At 38.2% G+C, this 27,152-nt stretch overlaps 1 protein-coding gene across 7 annotated transcripts in view; it reads right to left on the bottom strand.

Annotated features, from left to right (window-relative positions):
- Positions 1 to 944: 944 nt before the first annotated feature.
- QKI (QKI, KH domain containing RNA binding) overlaps positions 945 to 27,152 on the bottom strand; it is a 160,425-nt gene continuing 134,217 nt past the window's right edge. For 2 of the 7 annotated variants that reach the window (XM_024996433.2, XM_059889596.1), the window contains 4 exons: positions 15,266 to 15,353; positions 13,635 to 13,934; positions 10,824 to 10,898; positions 945 to 6,878 (listed from right to left, as the gene is read on the bottom strand). In XM_024996433.2, coding sequence (XP_024852201.1) covers positions 6,862 to 6,878; positions 10,824 to 10,898; positions 13,635 to 13,934; positions 15,266 to 15,353 — 480 coding nt within the window. In that variant the 3' untranslated portion in view covers positions 945 to 6,861. 7 annotated transcript variants of the gene reach the window in all.

Raw genomic sequence — 27,152 nt, 5'->3', positions numbered from 1 at the left:
AGACCATAAAAACAGGCCCCCGTGTTTTCCACAAAACAGTTATGTATAACTGCAGACTTGGATTTTAATGTACTTCTTCTGGAAAAACATTAACTCACTAACACTAATGTTTTCTTTTAGGTGTGGTATATTTTTTGAATGTTCGATTAGCTTAACTGCTTTCTAACAAGACCATAAAGAGTTCCTACAAAGAGGTAGATAATTATATAAAAAAAGTGACATCTGGAAGGAAACCCAAATTCATCCTGTCCCTTCATACAAGGAAGCACACAAGCAATTAGGAATTGCTCCCTAAATATTAAGAAATAGATGAATTATGAAAGCCATCTTTAAATAGAAACCATACTCATCTGATCTTTTAGGAGGAAAACTTGAAAACCTGTTTTACATTATACCCTTTGAGAAGCTGGTCAGGGAGGTAAGGCCCCACAGGGCCACCAGAACACAAGCAGAACTGCGTACAGCTGCGCCTCCATTTCTTAGTTAGAAACAAGCACTTTGGATGCACACTGAACTGAGCAACACTGTAGCTAAATCAGCTTAGTGATTTCCTTTATTCTAATCACTGACAGCAGGGGTAATGTTGCTCCAGAATGTCAGATTCTTCTATTTTCTTCTCAATAGGGTTAAAAGCACCAATAGAAGCTAAAACTGTAACGTGCACTCTTTACTTTCATATTTACACACATGTGGGTTCTGGGAAGGGACATGAGCATATTTATACACATGTGGGGTTTGGATTTACACACACGTGTGGGGTTTAGGAAGGGACATGGGACATGAGCATATTTGCACACGTGTGGGCCTGGGGAGGGGCATGGGACATGAGCATATTCACACGTGTGGGCCTGGGGAGGGGCATGGGACACGAGCGTATTTACACACGTGTGGGTCTGCACGAGCAGCGTTTCAGCTGCAGTCGGCTTGAGAGGATGAAGCACATGCACTTTTTCCAGTTGGTTTATTGCACGTCATGTACAGTCATATGTGGTTCTCCATTCACATACGATTTGGAAAGACCTATTTCAACTTTTCTCTGTATATACAATTTCCATAAGTTCTAAATGTTTCATACACACCACTACAATATAAGTCATAAACGATGTATTTGGTAATCAAAATTTCTCAATAACAGCACTTTCAAAAAGATATGTACTTTTTACTCTGGGAGCTGCGCTTTGTCTGCAGTGCGGTGTCTGCCATGAAGGGACAGCGACACTGTAAGCGGTGAGAAGCCCACGCTGTGCTATTCGCTGCACCCACCGGCCACGTCTCCTGTGAACTGACACTTCCTCCTCCTCTGCCAGCCCCCTGCAATTAGTGCAGCAGAAAGACAGAAAGGAGAGTTCTACACTTGGGTGAACCAGTTTGATTCAGCATTGAGTACCAGGGAGGCATGTAATTTTGTTATGTGTCTTCATAGCAAAGGCATAGGTAATATGTTAAGAGAAACCACAGATAAAATTACATGTGTGTACCATATGAATATTTCTAAAAGTAAAATTATCTATAAAATGAATCCTTTTTCCATTTTAAATAAAATAGAAACTTTTGAAGATGTTTAAAAACTACATTTACTTAGAAACTTTATGAGTCTAAAAAGTTCTCTGGATAATTTTTGCTATTAAATAATGGATTATAATCCAACAATACGTTTCACTCTACTAAAAATCACTTGCTGGTAACCCTCCAATTGCTAATTGTTACCAAGACATAACAGACACCTTATTTCAAACACACAAACCCCTCCCCCTCAAAATGGAGAAACTTTAGACTGTCATTTATAAATGTTAGCTGGTAAAGAAGAGTCTTGATTTGGTAATGAGCAAATCAATGTAATTTAAATCACACCTACTGTCTGCTTTTGGTGGACTAAAAAACTTACAGCCCTTTATATTCATTCATTATTTATTGAGAAACCTTAACCACCTCTTGTGTGAACATTCACATATCTTGGCTTTATGGACAGGGTGCTTTGACCGCCCCCGAGGTGGGCTCTCCCACACAGAGTGTACTAGTGTGCTGGTGAATATCGACTTTCATGCTCCATTTTCCCAAAGAAAAAGATGCTTGACTGCAAGTACATAACTTTACCAACTTCTCAACTGAAAGCTTAACTTCCAATTGCTTTGTCAAATACTAGTAGTATAAAACAATAAGCTGACTCTGGCATTTTATCATTCTGACAATTTGGTGATTTCAAGTTTAATACTATTATAGCCTGTATAAAAATGAGTTTTGTCATTTTTGTCTTTTAAAACTGGACTTTTCCAACATAAAAGGTGGCAATACAACGTAATTATACATAAAAGTACTCTTAACTGAAAATGAGATGAGACTGCATTCACAGACTTCAGAAAATGTAGAATAAAATACATAGAAATTCTTCATCAACTTCCGTACATGGTACCACGATGACCTGTATACTAGCAGCTTGAAAGTTATCTTCAAATTTTCACAAAACAATATGTATTAACTGTACGGCAATGTGAACTTTTAAAGATAGTAGCATATTAAAGCTGTCTACCTAACAATAATAGATTGCCCCCTCCCCATCAGAGAAACAATATGTTTGATCAAAAGAACCATCTAAATTATGATTAAATCTGATGCTCTTGCTATTCTATGTATTTCATGTATGTATATATACTATGGGGCTACGTTCTGACAGTCTGGTTAATACCATAGTGGTGTGGTTATGTCTTCTGGAACAATGTGACTCATTTCAGCCCCAAATTTTAGAACTTTAAAATAAATAAAAAGCAATTTACAGAAATAAGGCATTATTTGCAAATGCAAAAATTCATCCTGAGAATTTTTATTATCCAGGAGGACCATTTCACAGAAAAGGAAATACCAGTATCTGTGAAACATAAATGCACCTCAAGAGTTAAAAGAATAGGTAAGTAGAGGTCAGTTTACCTAGGCTGCAGCTAAGAAAAGCGTGAAGGTAAGTTAATAAATCTAACTCCCATGCAAACCACGATATATACACCACTTTTCAAATGTACTGTTCCTCCCCCTCAGACTTCTTGTACTAAAGTATTCTGACTGTACTGTGGAACAGGGCGAGAGAGAAAGCTCAGCGATGCTGTCTGGCCTCGTGCTGGGGGGGCCTGCGTCTGTGGTCGTCATGAATGGCGACGTGGGGCTGGCCTGAGACACGGAGCCACTCTACCTTTGGCTTTCCTTAACAGGAGCAGCTAGCCAAAACAGTTCATAACTGTATACTGGAAAAACGTCCAATTAAAACACCAATTTGAAGAAAGGTAAAACGTCACCAGATGCTTTGCTTTATAATGTGACCATTAGATTATCTACTTATAGAAAATTAAAAAATGGTTCAACAAAGAATCAAACTGGTTTCTTGGGTATATCATTACGATAAATCTCTTTACCCTTTACGCTGTGAGCAGACAGTGATTATTTTGGAGAAGGAAAAATAAGAAAGTGTGGAATTAGTAATGCAGAAGTTGAAAGGCAGGTGGCAAGACTAGAAGAACGCCTCAAACCAACACTACTTTGTTCCCATCTCTCCTGGCACCTCCCCTCAAGGTAAAAGGCCAGAATAACCAAAGCCGCTTTAACAGCAGTGTGCGGAACTGTCAGCTGACACACAACATACAAACAAGTCACGCTATGTTATCTGTGGTCACTTCCTTCAGGGTTAGTCCAGTAATTCAAGACTTTACATTCTTTTGTCTTTATTTGTTTATTTTAATTAAACATGTAAAGGTTAATAAACAGACATAGTCCAGAGTTAGTAGGTTGATATTATAACATTTATTAAAATAATGCTATGGGTTAATAGAAACAGCAAAGAACCAAAGAATTAAAATGCAAGCTATGTAAAATCCCAACTAAAACCCAAAAGTGTCTAATGTATTCATTCATTAGCTAACTAAAAGCCCAAGAAAGACAAGACACCCAATATAATAAAGTACTGCAAAACAATTGGCAATTTTCAGTTATCAAAATTGTGGATTTTGCATTTTGTATCCTTTTCTCAATCAAGAAAAAAATTCTTTTTGAATGTTATATAACATACATATAAAACAAGATAGAAAAATACATTATAAACTTGTAACAATGGCTGTAAATACATTATCTTACATGTTTCTCATAGGCAATAGGTTGGTTATGGTACATACACAGCATGAAACTACTGAGATAATAAAGAATCGACAAAACACATGTCAGCTGTACGTAACATACAAGCGACACTCCCATCTACCCGCGCTAAAAATTACATAATACTGTCAGAAAAAAAAAAAGTCTTAAAAACTACATATTTTAATAAGAAAGAAATTCAATAAAGAATGATAATACTGAGAACCAAGGCATTCAGAGATTTCAAAAGTCATGCTTTTTTTTAGTTGATCCAAAATTTTATCAACTAAGTTTTCAAACGTTTGTTCAGAGCCAACATTACTCATAAATGTCACGCATTTATTTCATACATTTACTTTCTTCCCCATAAAAGACCTTTGATAAACATCTAAAATGTCCAGGTATAACACAGTTGAGATGAAACTGGATCAAATACTGGTATCGTTTTTAAACTATCACCTCAAGTGTTTGAGTGTCGCAAATTTATTCAACCAACCAAACAAAATAAAAATCAAAATGGCACAGCACATATGGTAAATAAATCAAAACAACTGTATGTGTAACAGAAAGACAAAGCAGTGGCGCACTAAACCAAAGCTAGCTGAATACAAAACAATGAATGTCTATTGCATAGTAAATAAACTGAAAACGGTTTCCAAGTGAGACAAGATGATGGAGGTCACCGCGAAGGTGCTTACTGAGCTTACTGCTGACCTTTGACTGTGAAGCTGTGAAGGTATGTAGAGGGCAGGAGTTGATGAGCTGGGGACCTACGGCCACTCGGCATTTGCCACATCTGGTACTGGGCATTTAATGATCACTTACAGATCATTTAGATCTGCAGGTCAGAGTTCAGATGTAGAGCTTTGTGCACAAAGCACTTCAGCTACAAAACTGACTGAACGTCCGGAGAAGCTGCAAGTTCATATTCTTATGTAGTTGAGTGTAATGTGCACAATGATGCTAGTTTCTCACATTCCTTTAAAGTTAAACTGGGGCTAGGGGCGTGTGTATGTGTGTGTGTGAGCACGCGCGTGCGTGCGTGTGGGTGGGATTGTGTGTGTGTGGTGGCGGCTTAGGCCACTAAAACCAGCAGAGATGGACTACACAAGCGATCTGGTTCGGAAGAAATGAGTCTGATTTAAATTTGGGTCATTTAGAAACGCTGTGTATACTATTACCACCGATTAATAAAGAAAAATCCAACAACACGCCCACCAAATAAAGTTCTAATTTTGTCTATGAAATAAATGGTGTTCTGATCACACGTAATTTTTATTTCAGAATCCTCTGGGCTAACATTAAGTATACCAATTACCAAAAGCACTCAATTATTATTTTAAAACGATGCTTTTAAACTTACTTGTTAGGAATTAGAAAAGTTATCAAATTTTTTCACAGTATCAGATTTGGCAAATTGATATCAAGGTAATGTGGCAAAAAATCATTTAATTCAAACCATCAACTCATGTGTCTCCCCTCACATCTTCTTTCACATACTGGGCGACTGAGTGACAGGCATTGACTTGTATTCTGAGGGAGGAGCTGATCTTACAAGACACTTGACTAAATGACCATGAAGGAAAATAAGGCACTTTCTTTTCTTTAGACTTATTCCAATACTTAAAAAATAAAAAAGAAAGACAAAAAGGCTCTTTTGGTCTTTTGTTTCTTGACAACCACCAGAAAAAATCATTTAATGAAATAAAGGGTTTCTTTGTTCTTTTTCTTTTTTTATAACACTTGAAAGTATAAAATGCTACATTTCCAAAAATATATATATTTTTTCTGCACCAGCACCCTTGTATAGTAAAAGTATCTACTTTTTTTGTTCATTTGTTTCAATGCACTACACTTTATCTACAATTTCATTACATGTATACAGCAAATAGGCAAGCATGGCTTTTACATCCTTAATGATTTTTTTCTATACAGGGAGGTTTAAAAAAAATATTTGAACAGTTTGCCCAGTAATGTGACACATAATGCATGTACCTTGTTCTCATATATTTTTTAAAGGAGGTGTAAAATAAAGGTTCAGTAATTTTAACTCAGATATTTATCTTTTTAAAAATAGTGTTGCAGTTTTGTTCTTTGCATTACTTTCCAAAATTCCTTGTTAAGTTTTTCTCTCATGGCACACTTCTAATACTTCAAATTTTGGCAGGCAATATAAAAAAGGCTGCAACTTCTGCCCTTTGAGGGCACTGTAGTGACTAAACAGCATATCAAATTTTGAATACTTTTTGAAATCGCTTCACCAATGACATCCCTGACCAAAGGTTCATGCATGATGCATCAGCACACAGTACATTCAGAGAGCTTTGACTCGCTATGAAGAGAGGTTCCTAGAAGTCTCTCACAGTAACTGCCTCTGTCACTGAGTAGTTAAGGGCCATCTGTCTCCCCTTCTGAAGTGAGGCCTTCTTACCGTTCGCTTAGGGTGGGACATTACAAGATGATCAGTGCTGTGGGATGAATTGGGCCTTATTGCTTTACTACTATTCAGTGCAGGTTCTAGAACCACTTTCACCCAAACAGAAAAAGAAAAAACAAAACAAACAAAAGCTGAGTTGGAGGACAACGATTTCTTTGTCTTTTGTTTGGTTAGATGGTAAGACGAACGGACAAGTGCCTCAGCTCGCTGCACTGACGACAGGCAAGCAAAGGCGATTACCAGTTAACTGATCAGCAGGCAGGCATGGTCAGGTCATCATTGGGTGAAGAGTTCAGAGGTCAGAAGGTCATAGGTTAGTTGCCGGTGGCGGCTGGGTGGTTAGAAACAAAAAACAAAAAAAAAAAAAAAAAAGAAAAGAAAAGATAGAGAAGAGATTAGTTTCAGCTAGTGACGGCTTAATGACAACATGAAAAACTAATCACAACTAATAAAAAAAAAGCATGTTTAATTCTGACAAACTGATTGACACCATCTACAGAATACAATAAAAATCATGACAATTCCATATCATGATTTGAACAAATGAAGGAGAGCCCACTCCCACAAAAAAAAAAAAATAAAAACAAAAAAAACTGTTAACAGGAAAAATAGAAATAAAATACAACTAACAACTAATAGTTAGTAGCAGTCAATGAAGGAAACTGGAAAACAACATCAATGAATAGGTTTGGTATACAGAATTCTGAAACAGTCAGTGCAGCTATCAGTATCTGACTGCTATTAAGCATTAGTATTCTCTCAGATGCAAGCATTAAAGCAACTATTAATGATGGATGTGATTATTAATAATCAATGATTAACAGAAATGAATCTAAAGAAATTTTAATTTCTATGAATAATCTGGTTCAACATAAACTCTGGGCCAAACAAAGTTTCTTTTGTTCAATAAATGTTTATTGCTTTTTCAATTATTCTATTTACAAACAACATGGAACTTCTTGGCCTCATGATACAAAGCAACACTAAACTGTAGTCTAGCAGTGTGGGCAACATCATGGGAACCAGAAAAGGGCCAGGCCTTCTGCGCCGGCCAACACTTTCCAGCTGGAAATACTATTTCACACATATAGAACACTTATAAAATGCATGTGCATGTAAACACTGTAAAATCCTGCCATTTAAAACTCTATACTCAAAAAGCTCTAAGTACATCAAAAAATAGAAGAAATTTCTAATTGATACCAATAAGGCATTTTAAAACTACAAACAGCTTTCTTTATTCAATTTCAAAGCTAATACTCTGCAAATACAATAAAATCTGACATTTCATATACATTCCTGCTTTATATTTTATATTTTAAAAGAAGCCACCTGTAAATACTATTTTCTTTTGCAAAATAACAAACAGAACAAAAAAATTAAAAAAAAATTACAGTAAAACATAAAGTAGTTCTCAAGTGGAAAAGTTATCATTCCCAATGTCCTTGAGTTGCTCCTTCCTTAATCAACCTCTGTCACATTCTGCTTCACCAAACTTGGTCCACTTAACAGTAGTATGATTTTTAAGACTCATTCAACAGCTTTAATTATTTCTACTATATTCTGAGGTTTGAGAGAGTTTTCTGCACTGCTGCCACTGTGACTAAGGCAGAGGAGATGCGAATGAAAAGGTACTCAGTGCAAAGGCAGATTCTGTGCCACGTGATAAATCGAAACCTAGTAGGTGTAATGTTCACAGAGTCTGAACGAGCTATATAATGGACTGGTTTACCTTCATATAAAAAAAATGCTTTCTAAAAGTCTATCACATAGGACAGCTTATAAATACTACAAAAATACTGTATCTTCAATGTGACCAAATCTTCCCTGAATTTGTTGAAAAAATTGGAATTTTATTTAATTAAAATAAAAACTGCTACTCCAAAGTTAAAGAAGAAAATAAATATTTCACATGATGTAGTCATACCACTTCATAGGTACTCCAGAAATATAGAATCTTAAAGCATTTTTTAAATTACTTAAAATTTTGATTAAAATTGTATTAAGCTTTTTATACAAATTATGTAAATGATGGTTTTTGTAAAATCATTATTTAGAAACATTTTGATTATGCCTTTTTGAGTGTGGAACATATAAACAAGCAAACTCCTGTTTCTATATATACCAGTAAACCTAGAATATGTCCTCTGCCGAGTCCTGGCCTGCAGTACACACAGGTGTGTCAACCGTGCAAAATCACTGACGGTTCATTACAACTAAAAAGTCAGTTGGTCTTTTACAGGCTTCATATTCAGTCTCGAAATACGTGTACGGGGGGGTTATTTTTAGTGAAGAACTAGATGTCTGTCAACCATGCAGTACTCTAAATGCTCATAAAGAATTACATGGTTATACGTCTAAGGGCTGAGTTTCCTTGCATAAATGAATACTCATAATCTTCCCTTCAAAAGATTAAAAAATAATCATTAAAAAAACCTCAAAAAATAGAGAAAACAGTAGTATCATAAAATAATTTAAGTGAAGGACTTCAGACCTCTCCCTTAGACCCAGTGAGTGCTTACAGTGATAGTAACAGCAGTATACAAGCATCTGTTATTTAAAAAAAGGAAAAGAAAAAAAGAGCATTTCGGTTTGCTGACATTGCATTTTGAATAAAAACAGTGACAGGACTAATGAAAACACATGAACTACAAAAGAGCTTCTCATGGAATGTGCTGTCAGTTTCAAATACGGTATAATCTTTCTAATATTTTCAATTGTCTCAAGGCACTGGAGTGTTGAGTAGACCAATAATGTGGTAAAATAAAATTATGAGAAATCTCTTTAAAAGGGCATGCAGGGAAAGGCTAACAGAAGGAAAACTACTTGAAAATAGTCTTTAGAACTGTTTTAGACACTAACAATGTAAAAACTCCCAGCTCTTTGTGGAATTACTCAATTTCCTTAAATTGAAGAGTTACTTAAAAGATTTTTTAAATTTCCTCCTTCACTAGGAGACTTTCTGACACAAAAAGGGTCATTTATTTCCTTGTGGTGCATGATGTACTTACATTTATATCATCTTCATAGATAACCGCTGACCTTGGGGGGATCTGTTTAGTCAATAATCTCTATGAGTAATATATGTATTAGTTAAAAGTCTTAAAACTCTTTAATTATGTATGATGCTAAATAAATATCATCAATGTCTTTGGAAAGGTATTTTATTTTGATGTGGACAACATTTGCGTCCATCAGTATTTAAGATAACTATGTGAAACTGACAGGTTAGGTCTTTCTCAAGTTCATAGAAAATGTAGGATTGGGGTGTAAATACATCACTTTCCACCACTAATACTAGAGACCTTGATCAAATTAATTAGTAGGTAAAGATGTGCTATAACAGAAGTTTGCAAAAAAAAAAAAAAATCCTTTTTTAAAATCTTGCTTTGGATTGCTACCTTGTAATGACAAACTCAGAAAACAATGTCAATAAACCAAAATCATCACTCCTCAATAGACATAAATAATTTTATAGAAGGGTCCAAGGGCATATATAGGACACAAATTATACATGTGGAAAAGGAGAAAAATGAAGACTTATTTTCCAGTCATGGGTTAGTCAAAAAAGGTCTTTCAAACAGCTGGATTCATGTCACCACAAATGTTTACCTTCAGCTAATTCATTTTAGCAGCAAATGACAAAAATCAAAGGATCTGATTTGGGACAAGAATGTAAGAATAAAAGGGAAATGATTTTCTCATTTATTAAAAAATCCTACTTCATCAAAGTCATCTTCACAGGCTCTTGCTGATTTCAGCTAAGGACCTGACATGTATATCCTTGTGTGTATACAGTGGGGTTCAAGTGTCTTATTAAAAAGGAAAATGGAAACTAAATCTTCAGTTTTCTCCAAGAGGACACAGGAGGAATATATTCCTTTACTTCTCTCATTAAAGCACCATCTGCTTAGTTCTTTTTGCAAAACCAACCCAAAATTTCAGAACTAAAAGGTAAATTAGGGCAAAAAATATTCCTGAAAAATAAGGCAATATCAGAATTTAATAGCTCCCCAGATGGACTAATTTACATTTTAGTAGAAATAAATCATTGTACATACTAAAATAGAATTTAATAAATTAAAATATGAAGGGAGGAAAAGAAAACATCCAAAAAACCCAACCCTTAAATCTTTCAATTATTATGAATTAATTTAGAAAAGGAAAAGAAACGATGGCAGGCAAGCAGTGATGTTTTTCCATCAGGTGTGGTGTCGCAAACTTTATGAACACCCAACGCATTTCTCATAAACAAGAACTGCAGAACTAAACTAACCTCGGTCTGCGGTCACAATCCTTTGGTAAGGATGGACACGCATATCGTGCCTTCGAACTTTAGTAGCCACCGCACCTAGTTAAATTGCAATTACCAAGACAAAGTTAGAAAACATTCACAAGGGAAAAGAAACAAACATTAACAGCAGGTTTATCACAATGGATTTCAATGTTCATTTACTACAAAAGTTTTGTTTTAGGAAACACGTTAAGGCACAGTAGTCTTAAAATTAACCATTATATGTTGCGTATATATGCATCTATTAATATTGCATTCATTTCAATCATCTTGGCCTTAACCTATTTTATCCATTCATTTATAATCCCAAGTTACAGATTTCATGAACTCTATTAGATCCAAACATAGTTAGGCTTTACTAGTCACATATTCACTGAAGTGCCTTTCTTGCAGCAGGACTACTTAAATAATGCCATGTTTAATACTGACAATTATTTGCTAACCTTAAGACCACACTTCCAGAGTCTATCACTTAAGAAGGTTTAAATGCAATTCTTAAAGCCTACAGATCGTGGTTCTAAACTTCGAGTCAATAAGTATGAACTGCAATGAATTAGGTGATTAGTAAAGCGAACAGTACAGTACACTTAGCAGTCAGTACACTACTGTACACTCCTTATAAATTACCGTTACTCTGTAAGATTACAGACGAGACCAATTAATAACATACTTTTATTTTCTATCAGTGTGCAAAAAGTGCAAGTAAGTCACTGACTGCTAGGCTAAGCTTCCCTCCCACCCCCCTGGAGGCTGCTGAGACTAAGCATTTGTTAAATTCAGATCTGATGAGGGTTCAGTTAAGACCGTTCTTGAATTCTTAGCCTTTCGTTGGGAAAGCCATACCTAAAGATAAAAGGAAGGGAATTAAAAATTAGTCATCAATGAAGATTTGAGGCTAATACCAATCTCCTCACTACCACCAACACACATGTCTGCATCTGTTTTGAAGGGCACTGCTTATTTTAAAATACTCATGTGAGACTTGATATATAGCATGCATGTTATCTGTGTGCAAGTTGATTATAACATAGCAACTTGAAATTCATTTTCTCAGTTCTCCAAGTGGTCAATATCATGTTTCACTGCTTAGGTGGCAAAGTGAGAAATAAAACTGATAATGGAATCTTGCCATTTAGTGCTCATTATTATTCACCTTATGCATGTCAATTAGGTATCTGTGTATTTTACTTTCAATTTTGTCAGTCTAATAATTAAGTATTATAAATAAAAATTTTCCAACACAACAAAAGCACATTGCTTTAAAATGGGAAATTTTACTGCAGTGCCTCTTGCTATTTCTAAGCAGTAAACTGGTCCATCACCCCTTTTTCATTTTGGAAAAACTAATCTTATGTAAGTGTAATTCGCTGAGGCAAAATCAGTGAGATCTTGCATTGAGAGTGCTGGAACAGCAGCTGGTGGCTCAGAGTGCCAGCCCTGCGGGAAGCAACAGTCAAACTCCTCGAACAGACGCTGTGCGTGCAGCAGAGAGGAGCTCTGGGGAAAGGAGCAGCATGGGGCCACAGGACAGAGCGTTAACAGAAAGGAAAACGTAAACAGGTTACAGGTTACATGTTATTTTAAAAAATGCTTCAAGAAATGTGCGACAGAAACAAGCCTCTCAGCAACAGTTCTATTGTATGATTCTGACCTGTAATACTTTTTACAATGATTTAGAGATAAACAGAAAACATGTACAATAAAATGTATTTGCTCATGAAACAAAACGCACCTGAGTGCATGCACACACACAGATAACATACAGAGCACTGTGGCGTTTTTAATTGAACAATGAATTTTCAAGTTTCAATCTTAGTGTCCAGGTTCATTAAAAACTTTCAAATTTTTATAAATCAATATTAATGCTGGGGGAAAAAATAACTTTAAAAGATCAAAGTCCTAAAAGTCAACAGCATGCACACAGCACCAAAGTCATGTACAATTCAAGAAAAAAGAACTCAAATTCTGTCTGGTAAAACAAAGGGGCAGCGCAGAAACAGTGTGTCCACATTGACTGGTCGTGTTAGAACAGCTGCTGCTCTAGTCCTTCATCCAGCAGTCAATGGGCTGAAATATCAGGCATGACTGGCATTTCAATCCACTCTATAAAAAAAAGGCGTCAGTAATGTCTTTTTCAAGCACACCACTTTTTGTTTACTTTTTGTTTCTTCATTTTTGCCTCAATTGTGATTCTAATTCAGTGAGACAGTATTACTTATCAATTCCATACTGTACTACTGAAACTAAGAACGTCTCTTATCTTTAATATTAACTAGGACTTCAAAAGAAAAAAACTGAAGAAACCTGAAGAACGCAACCATTTATCTGGTCCCTTTCATATTTTAAGTGACCACAAATATCAGAAAACACACATCAGGTTTAAAATGTCTCAAAAGACTTTCACACAAAAATTGAAAATGTAGCAGACAAATAAATTTCCGACACAAAAGCAATCTAAAAACTCTGGGTGGTGGAGCTGATGAAGGGATAGGCCTCTGGGTGGGATCTAACACTCAGAATGACCTCGGTGATGTCAAACGTGAAAAGCATTTTCTGTTTAAAATGTTCATTGCAAATTTACCCAACCAAAGTGACCGTCAGTCACCAAAGTGCATCTGAATAAATTTCAGGTACAATTAGTTAAAGGGGGAACTTTTAAGAGGCTGAAATAATTTTTAGTCTTTCCAGTGGAAGCTTGTCTTGCCTCTCTAAAATGGATATATCATTTCAAAGTCTGGGGTAGCAAAAGTGATGAAGAAAAATGCTGTTAACCATACAGGGAGAACAACTTACCTAATACACCACTAGGTTCAATAGGATACTCAAGGATTGATGTAGCTGGTGCCAACGTGTAGGGGTATTCGTAGGGTGTGTAGATTAACCCCGCCTCGGGCCCTGGAGGAACTATTGCAGCAGTAGGGTGAGGAGTTCCGTTTGGCATGACAGCGGTCTGTATCTGTCTGATCAAAGGCATTATGGTAGGGCCAGCCGGCGTTGGAGTGCGCAGGGCAGCTGGTGGGAGCACGGGCGCGGGCCCAGTGATAATCCTCGGAGCAGCCTGGGCCGTCGCTGCAAGAGAAAAGGCAAGGGCTGCTACAGTAAGCAAAGAAATTTAGAAGGAAGTACAGAGACAGCAGTGTAAAACACGGAAAATGAGAGGGAAGGAGGAAAAGGAAAAAGCAGAAAAGAAGAAAAATAAAAGGAAATCATTAGTACATGCGCTGATCACACAAAAATGCCAAAGCACACCAATCAAATGCAAAACAGCTTCCCCTTTCCCAATGTGATTAAGAATAAATGTGCAAAATTTAAAAAGCCACTGGGGGGAGGGGGGAAGAATGAGACCATTAAATAGGTTATATTTACTTCATGTATTTGGTATGTCTATATTTTTAAGATCTCATGATAAAGGTACATGCAGAAGCACAAGAAAACACTTGCATTAAAAGATGTTAAAAACACTCTGTAATTGGAGTCCACAGAAATAACAGTTTTAGTATATTTCTAAAGAGTAGCTTCAGTTTCAAATGAAGGAAAGAATAATTTTCATTGTATTAACTTAGCCAAAATAACCAATAGTTATTAATTTCCTGCACTTGTAGTGATTAACTTCTTCATAGAAAATATAAAAAAGTCACATTCCTAAACACATGACTATTAATGATATACTCTTTTTCATGAGTAAATTAAAGCCAACCATTTATAAAAAAGTAATCACTCTAAACACACTAGGGTGTCTATATTTTGGAAAGCTGGCTATGTCTTTAAAATTCTATACCTGTAATTTAAATGATATTATGTTCATATGAATGATGAATAAAACTTAGACAGTCTCAAAATATAAATTTCGCATTATTTCATTTTAAATATAAAAAAGCAATCCTCTAAGTTTACGAAAGCATGCACAATACACATTAAGGGGAAAGCAGGATTAAAAATAGTATCATCTACTGCTCTCTGTGAACTCATGTATGAAATCAATAGAGAAAAAAAATACTGGAGGAAAACCATGCAAGCGAGGTGAAAGAACAGAATTCAACAGAAGAATCACTGCATTCATATATATTCCAAATTAGCTTTTAGTTTTTAGAAAACACTTCTCCTTTGCATAAATATAACAAAATAAACTAGAAGTCTTAAATCTGTAGTTAACAAAACTTTTTTTGAAACTCTTGAATTCAAAAGCTGAAATTTCAACAAAAGAATAAAAGAAAAAGCTTATGAACTCAAAACTTAGGCATGCTGGTGTAAAATAAAATCAAGAGTGCCCTCATTCTTGAAAACAGTATAAAAATGGAACAGTGAGCCCCATATCAAGTGACAATTGTTTCAACTCTTCACTTTAACTGTTCGTGTATTGTGCTGCCAAAAGAAGAGGGGTCTGCGGACAAAACAGCTGAGACAGCTGTACGCTCTGGTCTTACGTGATTTAATGTTGGCATCTCTGTAGGTGCCGTTGAGAATCGCAAGCTCCATCAGCTGCATCTTCTTCAGGCTGTCTTCTCCCTCTGCCTATACGTAGAGAAGACAAGAGCACTAAGCACCTGAAACGGTCCGTACACATTACAGCCGTATCTGTGCAAAAACCTTAGAACAGGTGTCACGTCACTACAGCCACTGGTTTCAACCAGGGAAAAAAGATCCAGGACACAAAAGGTGAGTGAGTGAGTGCTCAGTCACTCAGTCATGTCCAACTCTTTGCGACCCCATGGACTGTCGCCCACCAGGCTCCCCCGTCCGTGGGATCCCCCAGGCAAGAACGCTGGAGTGGGTGCCGTTTCCCTCTCCAGGGGAAACAAAAGGTGCTGCATGCTGAAGCCCACTCAGTAATGGGACATTCACACACAAGATGCTCTCAACTGCCACCAGCTCCGTTTCTATTTGGACTCTTCTTACGTAGGCTTCCCTGGTGGCTCAGAGGTTAAAGCATCTGCCTGCAATGCGGGAGACCTGGGTTCGATGCCTGGGTCAGGCAGATACCCTGGAGAAGGAAATGGCAACCCATTCCAGTATTCTTGCCTGGAGACTCCCATGGACGGAGGAGCCTGGTAGGCTAGAGTCCATGGGGTCACAAAGAGTCGGACACGACTGAGTGACTTCACTATGTAAGCTACACTGACGTATTAACAATCACTTAAAAAGTTTTACTTTTAAATGGAATCAATGAAAATGTTAGGTAAATTAAATATAGTATAGTCTCTACAGTATCTACCATTTTAAAGAGTCTAAATTTTCATTAAAAGACAAAAAACAAAAATAAACTGGGATTCAACTGTGGTATTCAGGTAAGGAAATTTTAATTCTCCCAAAGAGGAAAATTTAACAAAATCATAAACATAAGAATTTCTAAAAATCTGGTCTACATTCTGGTTTCTTATCCCAAAATCCCTTTCTCCCCTCAATTAGCAAATGCTATCAATTCTAAAGCAAATCAGTCTTTAAGATCATCTGATACACTGTCCAAGCCATGTAAAACTTCACAGCGAAAAGCAGCACTACTAATATTAACAAGTATACACCAGGCAAAAACCAGGGATGTCTCTGACATCAAACTGTTCGGCCATTTCCTTAACCCTGGCCTTGCCCCACCCTCCTCATTTACTGCTGTCACTCTTGTCTTGGCATTATTGGTTTATTACACAACTACTATAATGTGTTAAGAGTATCTGTTCTCCAATCAATCTATGCCTAATGGCCAGTTAACTGCCCAAATCACAACTTCCATCTTAATGTTTCTTGACAGGCTCATGTCTTAAAACCCTTGTAGTCTCTTACTAGCTAAAAAAAAAAAATAAATAATAATACATTTAAGCTACTTTTGGTCTGATCCCAAAAATCTTCTCAAGTTAAATCAATGAATCTCCTACTATCTGTTATCTTATAGCATAAATCAAACCAAATCACTTCCTGTTATTCATCTCTGTGCCTCCTCCTATTGCCTCCATCTTGACTGCTTCTCTGCACTCCACGCTACCCCTCATCCCTCTTCTCAAATCCTACTTTATCCTTGCAGACTTCAATCTAAATGCTACCTTCTTAGAGGGTCACCCCTAGAGCATATGTTTCTGCTTTGAGTTAAAGTTTGTTGTATACCACAACTACCAAGAAACGAGCAAGCTCCCTGAGTGCGAAGCCTAGATCTCATTTATCACTGCCTATCTTCCTGGTCCACCTCATCTCCCCAAGTCATTTGCTAGGAGTTATTTTTAAATGATCACTATGAGATATCTTTAACTTTATTTAGAAATCTCAAATGTTTAAATCTTACAGAATGAACTTAAGCCACAGAAAAATGAGGTTCACCCATGAAGAAGTGGTAGAAACAGAACTATGTGCTGCTCACATATTTTACACATTATACTCCCAGGACTTAACATTTTAAAATGAAAGAAACCCAATGATACGTTTTTCTGATGTAACGTTGGTCCTTCTTGAGTCAAGAAAGGAGCAGGTAACAAGCTTCTCAGCCCTTTCCTATTATACAAAACTCTTCCCTGGCACTGTAACAGCAAATAGGGTACCATAATTTGTAACAAAAAGAACTGCTAAGGGGACTTTTAACAAACTACAAAAAACGTTTCTTAAGATAAGTGAAAACAGCATGAACAACGTTTAGTGTGCCACTGATGACTTTTCAGAAACCTACTTGCAGTTATAGAAAGTGAAGAAGACACTTGCACTCTGTGGAACTACTCTTCCTGATTCCTATGAAGGTGAACAGATAAAAAAAAGTAGTAATATGATTTACTTGAAAGATACAACAATTACGTGCTAAAGAAAAATAGTAAGCATTATCACTGGAAGAGAAGAATTAGAAATATACTATGATAAAACTCCTTTAAATTGTCCACTGAAAGCTAACAATACTGAAAATTAAAACTTGTTTCCAATTTAAACCTAATTAAAAGACACTCGCTCCTTGGAAGAAAAGCTATGGTAAATCTAGACAGTGTATTCAAAAGCAGAGACTTCACTTTGCCAACAAAGGTCTATACAGCCAAAGCTATGATTTTTCCAGTAGGCATGTACAGATATGAGAGTTGGACCATTAAGAAGAGTGAGTGTCAAAGAATTGATGCTTTCAAACTGTGGTGCTGGAGAAGACTGTTGAGAGCCCCCCGGACAGCAAGGAGACCAAACCAGTCCATCCTAACGGAAGTAAACCTTGAATATTCAATGGAAGGAGTGATGCTGAAGCTGAAGCTCCAATACTTTAGACCCTGATGTGAAGAGCCAACTCACTGGAAAAGACCCTGGGAAAGATTGAGGGCAGGAGGAGAAGGGGGTGACAGAGGATGAGATGGTTGGAGGGACATGACTCAATGGACATGACTATGAGCAAGCTCCAGGAGTTGGTGATGGACAGGGAAGCCTGGTATGGGGTCGCAAAGAGTAGGACATAACTGAGTGACTGAACAACAGCAACAGAATACTAAAAGAAGTAGATAAACTATACCTTATTTAAATAGAAAGAAAGACAGTTAAGTATACCTTCAGTCATCTTTCAGAGTGAAAAAGTGCTACATATTTGAAAATGTCTGAAAATTAAGCAGAAATAAAGATGAAAGAAATGAAGAGTCAAAATGCCTCACACACAGCGCTGTACAAAGAAGAGGTGCTTGAACATATGTTTTCACTGAACAGTTTCTTTTGGGTAACAGTATAACCATACTCATTAGCTGGTGATGCAGTGTCAAACTTGGGAGAAAGACAAAGAAAAAGATGATGGAAGAAATACATGTGTGCATGTGTAGGGCATGTGCAGGCACAATTCGCAGGGTGTAGGAAACAAAAAGTCCATCTAGGGACGTCAGCAGAGGAGGATAAGAACCCATGCAGCCCCACGTGCACTGGGTAGTGTCAGCGACGCGCACCCTGGTGACAGTCACCGGAGGCCGCTGACACAAGGGACAAATCACGGTATACACTGCGTCACGTCACGGGGGGCAGGCCACCCCAACGTCTCCTGGCACAACAGTGCAGAATCAGCCTCTCTTGCATCCTCAGCACTCCCACCCACTCTGCACTCACAGAACATGATGCTCTGTGTCTCAAGACATGACTGGATATTTGGGTACTCTAGTTTTGGGGGTACAGTGAATAAAGCTGCTATGAAAATTCTTGTACAAGGCTTTTTTGGGTAAACCGAAGTTTTCAATTCTCCTGGATAATTACCTAGAAGTGGAATTGCTGGGTCATGGGGTAAATGTATTTTGCATGGAAGACATTATATAAAGATTACTTGAACTCAGTGGGATAAAAACAGACTATAAACATACTTCTCTGAACTTTTTGGGTTCTGCAATTAAGGATGACAAATTATGGGTCTATACAAATATATATAACTTATGCATATATTACTTAACATACAGCTATGTTATCAGCTATATATAACAGCTGTGTTAAAGTGCTAGAAATAGTTCATGGTTAGTATTAGATCAGAGTAACATTTTAAAATAGAACAATTTATACACTATTCTACCTTATTAGAATTAGATATTAAATCCTCATCATCTAAGCATTTATGTTTCATAACAGATCTATGGCACTGGTACTTCATTATCCCCAAAGCTCAGAAAGGTTAGGTAGCTTACCAAATGTCACAATGCCAAAATGGCTTTCAACCAGAGTATCTGATCCAAAGTCCTCATTATACCTTCTGCAATGTAATTTATGGTGACTTCAAGTGGAAGTATCTTTTGAATTCATCAAAGAATTCACATAAGAAAAATGAACGTAATGTAATTAATTACAACAGAGAGCTAAAACAAATATATGAATATTTCCAACTGAAATGTCAACTAGCCCAATAATTTGAACTACTGCCTGTAATAAAAGCCCGAACTTTCTAGCTTAGCATTCAAGGCGCTGAGTAACTTCTAAAGGCAGGCCTTTCTGCAAATGTTTTGCACTGGTAGAAATCGTCTGTCCACTGTCTCCTGGAATATACTCCGAGCTTTTCCGCCTCTAAGCGAGAGGAGGCCTGGTCCAGAAGCATGCTGCGTGCCTCTTCTTGCAGCCCAGGCAGATCACTGGCCTCTCCAGAGTTCAGCCTTTCCTAAACATTTCTAAATTCATGCTACTCCTTTTGGGGTAATCAATCACATACAGCCATGAAGAAAAAGGTATCTCTTCTGTTTTTTCATTTTTTTTTAGGAAATCTCATGACTTGTAGCTGTGAATCAACGAACAGCCAATAAACCAGTCTTCTTTTAGCCTGCAATGCCTCACAAATATGAACCTTCTCAATACATTTTTAAAAATTGATTCTTTTCTATAAATTTGAAATAATGAGTAGAAAAGGTTTTCCAAGCATTAAATAAAAAGTACATTAACTTTATTCACTAGGAGAACAGGGCTGAACAAGTAATAAAGAGAACGAGTGACAAAGTTTATAAAGAACTAATACCAATCATTACCTGCATCTGCTTCTGTCAGCTAAAAAGTCTGACGAAGAACCTAACTTATATTTAAATAGAGGGCTTTACACAGGGCAGTGACGTACCAGGGCCTGAAAGGCTTGCTTTGGTATTTTGTGAATGGACGGTTTGGGGCTCAAGTATGATTAGAGACCCAGCCGTCAGCTTTAACCCAGTCCAGGGGACAGAAGAACTGGGCGGTGGGGGGGAGCTGGGGGCAGGTACCAACCCTGACAGAGAAGTGAGTTAAACCGACAGGACTCGATGACTGACTGGACACAGTGGAGGAGGGAAAAGGCGACGTTGAAGAATGACATTCAGGTTTAAAGGCGAAGGGATATGGATCAAAAGTTCTGTTTGGAAATACGAAGCTTGAAATGCTTAAACACCCCAGTGGAGATGCCAAGGAGATGGCTAATACAAATCTGAGGTCTACTTCCTAACTTAGCATATAAAGAGCTAGCAGAAAAATTACCTCCCACTCCATTTTCACAGTATTTTTCTCCAAGATGATATAGAAACTATTAAATTTCAAGCTGGCCTGCTATACGCTTCCAAAGGCTGGGTTTAGGACTCTACATAGTTCTGTCTTCCAGGCCAGCTGGTGAGTTAGGCGCCCACAAATAAGACACACCAAGCGGCATCGAAGGGAGACCGAAGTGCTGGCTGAGGGCAGAAGGGGCGCCCCTCCTGTGCCTGCTGCTCTCAGCCGTGCACCTCGTCAGGGCAGCTCCGCCCAGGCTCCGGGGTTCTTCCCCAGCAATTGTAGAATCAGCCTCAAGGAGTAGCCCCACCCCTCAGGCACAACCAGTGTGCGCACTCTTGTGAGCTGCTGAGCTTCTGTGTCAGCTAAGGCGCAGCTCTGTCAGAGATCCTGCCTCTGCACAGAACTCTCTCCACTTCTGTGATGGTAATATGGCGATGACAGCACCATTCTCTCTCTTTTATCTCCCAGTCCTGGGATAATAGTCAATTCCTAGAGCTCCTAAAACTGTATTACACTCCGTCTCCTCTCTCCTGTTTTAGTCTTCAACACCCATTTAACAAATTACTTTATCCTCTCTGTTGGAAGACCTAGTGTGGTCTCTGTTTTCCTGATTGAAGAGGAGGCTCTGCAGCACTACTTCACAGAACCTGAATTTCCCCGTCTGATACTTGTGGTCACATCAGCTTCCTTTCCTTTTTATGTCACCAACTTTATTTTGTGTCAAAAATTTAAGCAGATGATCTGCTATTTCTTTAGATTATTTTAAGGCTCGCTAATTCCATGTCCTTCCTTCTCGCAGTGTTCAGTTAACAGAGGCAACTGAGTACCTGCTAGGATGCAGATACTCTGCTAACCAGCCCAACACACCAAAAGAATGATGTTCACGAACTGAAGCACATTAGAGGGATTTCCAGAATCGTAACAGAAACTCAGTATCAGAAAGAGTTCGCCTGGGTAATACAGCCTGATTGTCTTTTACAAAGCAAGCCCTTAGTTCAAATAAGGGCAAAAAAAGACTGTTCCTCTGAAAAATTTGTGGGTCAGAATGTTAGAGACACAGTTAAGGGGGGAAAAACCCTAGCATATATTTTACTATTTCCCATTTATTACACATTCTCCCATTTAAGCACAATCCCTGGTTTAGCAGCAACAACTTAACACTGATAAAGCAAAGTAAGACACTGAGAGAGCATGAGGCATTTTATTTCATTTTAAGGCTTAAAGCACTCAAACACTCACTGTCAAAGACATATACACAAAGCTCCGTAACTATTATATAAGACTAACAAATACTTTTGGGATAATACATTGTCTTTTTTTTGACAAGCTATAGATTCATCTAAAAGTTCTGACAACCTCAGAAGAGCCAGGTCTCATTAGAAAGCACTTATTCCTTTCTATATCAAATACTGTATAATTTGAAATATTACTTTTTATAGTAAGCTTAACATAAATGACAACCTTTTGAAAGATTTCTATGACCCGAAACTCAGGCAGCATACTAGTATCAGTAGAGCCACACCTTTATAGGAAAAAAAAAAAAAAAAAAAAAACCCAAACCCTAAATTGACTGTATTTTAGGTGGACTTTATCAAACTATATGGTCGGTGCTGTAGAAGGATGGCTGCAAACTGTGAGCTTAGGAGAGCCTCATTCGATAGCAGAAGGCAAGGAGTGGGAACCTGAAAACCGTGCTCTGAAAACCTGTTTGTTGTGAGAGGTATACAGAAGAAGCGGGAAACACTATTCTGTGACAGAAGCTAACACAAGAGTGTAATGGAGACCAGGTGGACAGCGTGGGCAAGGATCACAAACCTCTGTAAGGATCCAACGATGGCTACAGACTGCTTACAATACACATAGCGGTACGGTGACAAAACCTGCCACTCAGTTTTAATCATCTACAGGAATTCTTTCAAGTAACCCATTTTTTACTAGGAGATATTCATCCTATTTCTGAGTTACCAAGCAGAGTCTAATGACCTCAATGAGAGCAGATGCAGAAAGCCACATGGTCCTTAGAGCAACCTGAGGTCACCACTACCAGTTCCCTTATATTCAAAGCACTGAGCACTTCTGGATATAGTCATTACAGTGAGGTCCTTAATTTTGGTTGATTCCCACCTTAACGTTTTTCCTTTGTTGCTTCATAAGGTACACCTTCATTACACACAGTTGACTAGAACTCTGAGCGAACTCAAGGCCAGAGGAAAGCAGAGGAGGAAAGCAGAGCAGGACAGCAGAGAGACGGTGAGTCTCCTCAAACGCCAGGCGGCCGCCTGACCTCCCAGGGGCACGACAGCAGCACAGGCGGGCAGATCAGGGCGCCGTGTGCACTGTAACTGTTTCAGATCATGGAGACACTGAACAGTTTTCCTTGGTCAGAAAAGAATAGTTAGTTCATTTTTTGAAGATTTGTTTCCCCTGAAATTTGAGTAACCTTTTCTATTTTAAGTGTTTACAGAGAATTTAACCTTTGTTATCTGGCTTAATCCTCTTAATTACTTAATTAAAGGTATGTAAGACAGCTGTTATCTCTTTCACTGGCTGCACTTTAGGGTAAAATTAAACAAAAGATAAGAACTATGTAGATAAAGCACTCTTACTCTGAGTGTAAAATACTTCTTACACTCAGCCATCCAACGAAAGCGAGGAAGCAGGGTTTGCTTTAGTCACACCTGAAGATTCAAATAATAAAAAATAAAAACTTGGAAACAACACATTCCTCTGGGAATGAAAAATATTTCACTTCTGAAGTAATTTGCAAATACTCTACTCCTAAGTGGAAACTTATAAAGCAATCTAAAAACCTCATTTTAAAGTAGGCATGAGATAAATCAGGAAAAATCAAGGGATTCTAGAGAAACATCTACTTCAGCTTCATTGACTACATGAAAGCCTTTGTGTGGATCACAACAAACTGGAAAATTCTTACAGAGATGGTAATACTAGACCACCTCACCTGTCTCCTGAGAAACCTGTATGCAGGTCAAAAAAGTAACAGTTAGGACAGGACATGGAAAAACAAATTGGTTCAAAACTGAGAAAGGAGTTTATCAAGGCTGCATACTGTCACCCTGTTTATTCAACTTATATGCAGAGTACATCATGTGAAATGCCGGGCTGGATGAAGATTGCCAGGAGATATCAACCACTTCAGATATGCAGCTGATAACCATTCTAGTGGCAGAAAGCAAAGAGGAACTAAACAGCCTCCTAATGAAGGTGAAAACAGGAGAGTGAAAAGCTGGCTTAAAACTCAACATTCATAAAACTAAGATCATGGCATCTGGTCCCATTGCTTAAGGGCAAACAGATGGGGAAAAAGTGGAAACAGTGACAGATTTTAGTCACTTGGGCTCCAAAATCACTGAGGATGGTGACTGCAGCCATGAAATTAAAAGGTGCTTGCTCCTTGGAAGAAAAGTGATGACAAACCTAGATAGCATGTTAAAAAGCAGAGACATCACTGTGACGACAAAGGTCTATATAATCAAAGCTATGGTTTTTTTAGTAGTCATGTACGGTTCAGTTCAGTTGCGTCCAACTCTTTGTGACCCCATAGACTGTAGCACACCAGGCCTCCCTGTCCATCACCAACTCCTGGAGCTTCCTCAAACTCATGTCCATCCAGTCAGTGATGCCATCCAACCATCTCATCCTCTGTCATCCCCTTCTCCTCCTGCCTTCAATCTTTCCCAGCATCAGGGTCTTTTCCAATGAGTCAGTTCTTAGCATCAGTGGAGCTTCAGCATCAGCATTTGTCCTTCCGACGAATACCAGGACTCATTTCCTTTAGGATGGACTGGTTTTGATTACCCTGCAGTCCAAAGGACTCTCAAGAGTCTTCTCCAACACCACAATTCAAAAGCATCAATTTTTCCATGCTCAGCTTTCTTAAGGGTCCAACTCTCACATCCGTACATACTGGAAAAACCACAGCTTTGACTAGACAGACCTTTGTTGGCAAAGTTACATCTCTGCTTTTTAATATGCTGTCTAGGTTGGTCATAGCTTTTCTTTCAAGGAGCAAGTGTCTTGACTTCATGGCTACAGTCATTGTCATGTACAGAGCTGGACCATAAATAAGGGCTACTGCTGAAGAACTGCAGTGTTGGAGAGTCCCTTGGACAGCATGAGATTAAATCAGTCAACCCTAAAGGAAATGAACCCTTAATATTCATTGGAAAGATTGATGCTGAAGCTGAAGCTCCAACAGTTTGGCCATCTAATGCAAAGAGCCAACTCACTGGAAAAGACTCTGATGCTGCAAAAGATTGAAGGTAAAGGAGAAGAGGGTGACAGGATGAGATGTTTGGATGGCATCGTTGATACAACGGACACAAGTTGAGCAAACTCTAAGAGATGGTGAAGGACAGGGAAGTCTAGCATGCTGTGGTCCAAGGGGTCACAAAGAGTTGGACACGACTTAGTGATTGAACAACAATAAATCCACTCTGCTTAAGCAAGCTGATTATGCACAGTCATTTTGGGTTTGGGCTCTTCCATTTTGGGCTTGGCTGCTATTCTAAGGTGTTTTATGAATAGTAAGAATCACACCATATCCAATAATGAACCCATAAATTAGTAACACAAAATTACTAACAGAAACAAAACTGGAAAGTAGTGGAAAAAAATGATAAATGCTGAAAAGCGTTATAAGAACCCAGGAGTTATTTTCTTCAAAGAGCACAGATCTTCCTGTAAGTTGCAGATGACAGCTGTGTGCTGTGACCTGATGCTGTCAGTCGCTCAGTCCTGTCCGACTCTCTGTGACCCCAGGAACTGCAGCCTGCCTGGCTCCTCTGTCCATGGAATTTTCCAGACAAGAATACGGAGTGGGCTAACATTTCCTACTCCAGGGAATCTTCCCACCTCAGAGATCGAACCTGCATCTCGTGCATCTGCTGCACTGGCAGGTGGATTCTCTATCACTATCAGCATCTGGGAAGCCCCAAGGCTTGGATGAATGTTTAAATCGTACATACCGAGAAGACTCTTCAGAGTCCCCTGGACTGCAAGGAGATCAAACCAGTTAATCCTAAAGGAAATCAGCCTGAATATTCACTGGAAGGACGGATGCTGAAGCTGAAACTCCAATACTTTGGCCACCTGATGTGAAGAACTGACTCACTGGAAAAGACCTTGACGCTGGGAAAGACTGAAGGCGGGAGAAGGGGACGACAGAGAATGAGATGGTTGGATGGCATCACTGACTCAATGGACATGAGTCTGAGCAAGCTCCGGGAGTTGGTGATGGACAGGGAAACCTGGCGTTGCTGCAATCCATGGGGTAGCAAAGAGTAGGATATGACTGAGTGACTGAACTGTACTGTAGTATCAACAGGAGACCTGGAAGGGAACAGGTCTGCTCAGGTTGCCAAGGAATTCCCTATGATACCTGATGAGTTTATCAAGGAAGGGGGGCACCAACTTCCCTCCCAGTCTGGTGGTCAGGACTCTGTGCTTCCATTGCAGGGGGCACAAGTTCCATTCCTGGTCTGGGAACTAAGATCCTACATGCCTCATGGAGCATACAAAAGCAAAACAAAACAAAAACAAAAAGGGAAGAAAGGCATCCATCTGCCTCATAGATTGCTTTCCATACACACTAAACTGATTTATTTTGAAAAAAGTACCAATGATGTTCCACCAAGGAAGGCAAAAACAGTAATATCTTAAGCAGGATCATTATTTACTAGGATATGCCCAAGAACTGTATGCAGAAAACACTGAAATGATCGAGACTTAGGAACAAATTGACTCAAGTATTATTGTCTTTTCAAATTTGGGCTTCCCTGGTGGCTCTGCAGTAAAGAATCTGCCTGCAATGCAGCAGACCTGGGTTCGATCCCTGGGTCAGGAAGATCCCCTGGAGAAGGGAACAACAATCCACTCCAGTATTCCTGCCTGGAGAATTCCATGGACAAAGGAGCCTGGCAGGCTACGGCCCATGGAGTTGCAAAAACTCAAACAAAATCTAGGTGCTTCTATATTGCTTTAAAATTATAATTTAAAATTATCCATAATCTACTACTATATGAAAACATCATTATTCCTATGTAGGTTTCACTATGAATGGAATTTTTCCTTTCATATTTGCTATTCAATTTTATATCCTACTATTTTTATGAAATATTCCACCAAAAATTTTTATATTATAGTTCCTGAAATTCTAAAATAAAATTATATTCGTTACATAAATGTTTACTGAAACACTATCTCTTGGATAGTTCTTACCTAACAAATAGTTTGCCCTCGAGAAAACTGGTGGTGGGGGTGGGGTTGGAGGAGTCGGGAAAGGAGCCGGAAACATAAAATTAAGCAATTAAAACAAAGTGACAATAAGGACTTTCCAGAAACACAGTGCAAGAGTGTTGAACTAAATTTGGGTTGGTGATGAAC

Source organism: Bos taurus, chromosome 9 (assembly GCF_002263795.3).
Source record: "Bos taurus isolate L1 Dominette 01449 registration number 42190680 breed Hereford chromosome 9, ARS-UCD2.0, whole genome shotgun sequence".
Classification (NCBI taxonomy): Eukaryota; Metazoa; Chordata; class Mammalia; order Artiodactyla; family Bovidae; genus Bos; species Bos taurus.
This window is presented reverse-complemented; position numbering and strand designations above follow the sequence as displayed.